This window comes from Sinocyclocheilus anshuiensis, unplaced genomic scaffold (genome assembly GCF_001515605.1).
Source record: "Sinocyclocheilus anshuiensis isolate Anshui unplaced genomic scaffold, SAMN03320099.WGS_v1.1 C32251510, whole genome shotgun sequence".
NCBI lineage: Eukaryota > Metazoa > Chordata > Actinopteri > Cypriniformes > Cyprinidae > Sinocyclocheilus > Sinocyclocheilus anshuiensis.
The window spans coordinates 1-807 of record NW_015613620.1 but is presented as its reverse complement, the minus strand read 5'-3'; the positions used below and the strand labels follow the sequence as shown (position 1 = coordinate 807).

The following is an 807-nucleotide window of genomic DNA, read 5'->3' as shown; positions in this document are numbered from 1 at the left end:
ATAGAAACTTTCCGCTCGGTAGAGAAACGGAGCCAGAAGTCACGTGTTTTCAAACTCACATTCCACTTCCTGCCCCCAGAGCGATACCAGCAAGACAAGCTACTCACTCCTAATGAGATTCTTCAGTTCATGGAGCAGAAGTACGCTTAAAACAACATTGCATTTCACTGCAGAGGATTTCCCTGATATCTCACAGGCTTATTTGTACGTTACAGGTTCTTTCGCATGCTATTGGAGGCCATTAAGAAGCTGAGTGCTAAACTGGCGGCTGTCAATGTGGTGGATACGCGCAAAGCCATGGCGAGTGACAATGATCGAGATGCCGGTGCCATTGCACACAAAGAGGTAGACGGTCACAACAGGCCACACGTGTGCTGCTTACCATGTCTTAAACGTGTAACGACAGCAGTATGCTTGACTTCTCCACAGGATGATGCCGATGAGGAAACAGAAAACAACAGGATTGTGGATGATGAGGCGAATGAAGGTGATACTGATGCCACAGATTCCAGGAGAAAAGAAAAACAAGAAGAGGAGGTATCAGAATTCACCCTATGTCTAAATATATATTCATGTTCTTATTGTGCACAATTCTTTTGAGCGGGCATGTACTTCTGTGTCATAATCGTGACCTTTTCTGAACAAGCCATTTTGCTGCTTCGTTTCAGTAAATGCTCTGCTTGTTCTGCGGAGCAGAATTGAGTGCTGAATGTTACATTTTGTCTACATGCACCATGTATTTAGGGCAGGGGTCTCCAACCTTTTTTTACACCATGGACCGGTTACGTTTGGAAAATATTCTCGCGG

General features: G+C 44.9%; 1 protein-coding gene across 1 annotated transcript; it reads left to right on the top strand.

Annotated features, from left to right (window-relative positions):
* The first annotated feature begins 6 nt into the window (after positions 1–6).
* Positions 7–718, top strand: LOC107682480 (DNA-directed RNA polymerase I subunit RPA1-like). The gene is made up of 3 exons (XM_016478701.1): positions 7–140; positions 216–345; positions 430–718. Exons 1-3 carry the CDS (start codon positions 130–132, stop codon positions 598–600), a joined length of 312 nt encoding a protein of 103 aa, XP_016334187.1. The 5' UTR covers positions 7–129; the 3' UTR covers positions 601–718.
* The last annotated feature ends 89 nt before the right edge of the window (positions 719–807 follow it).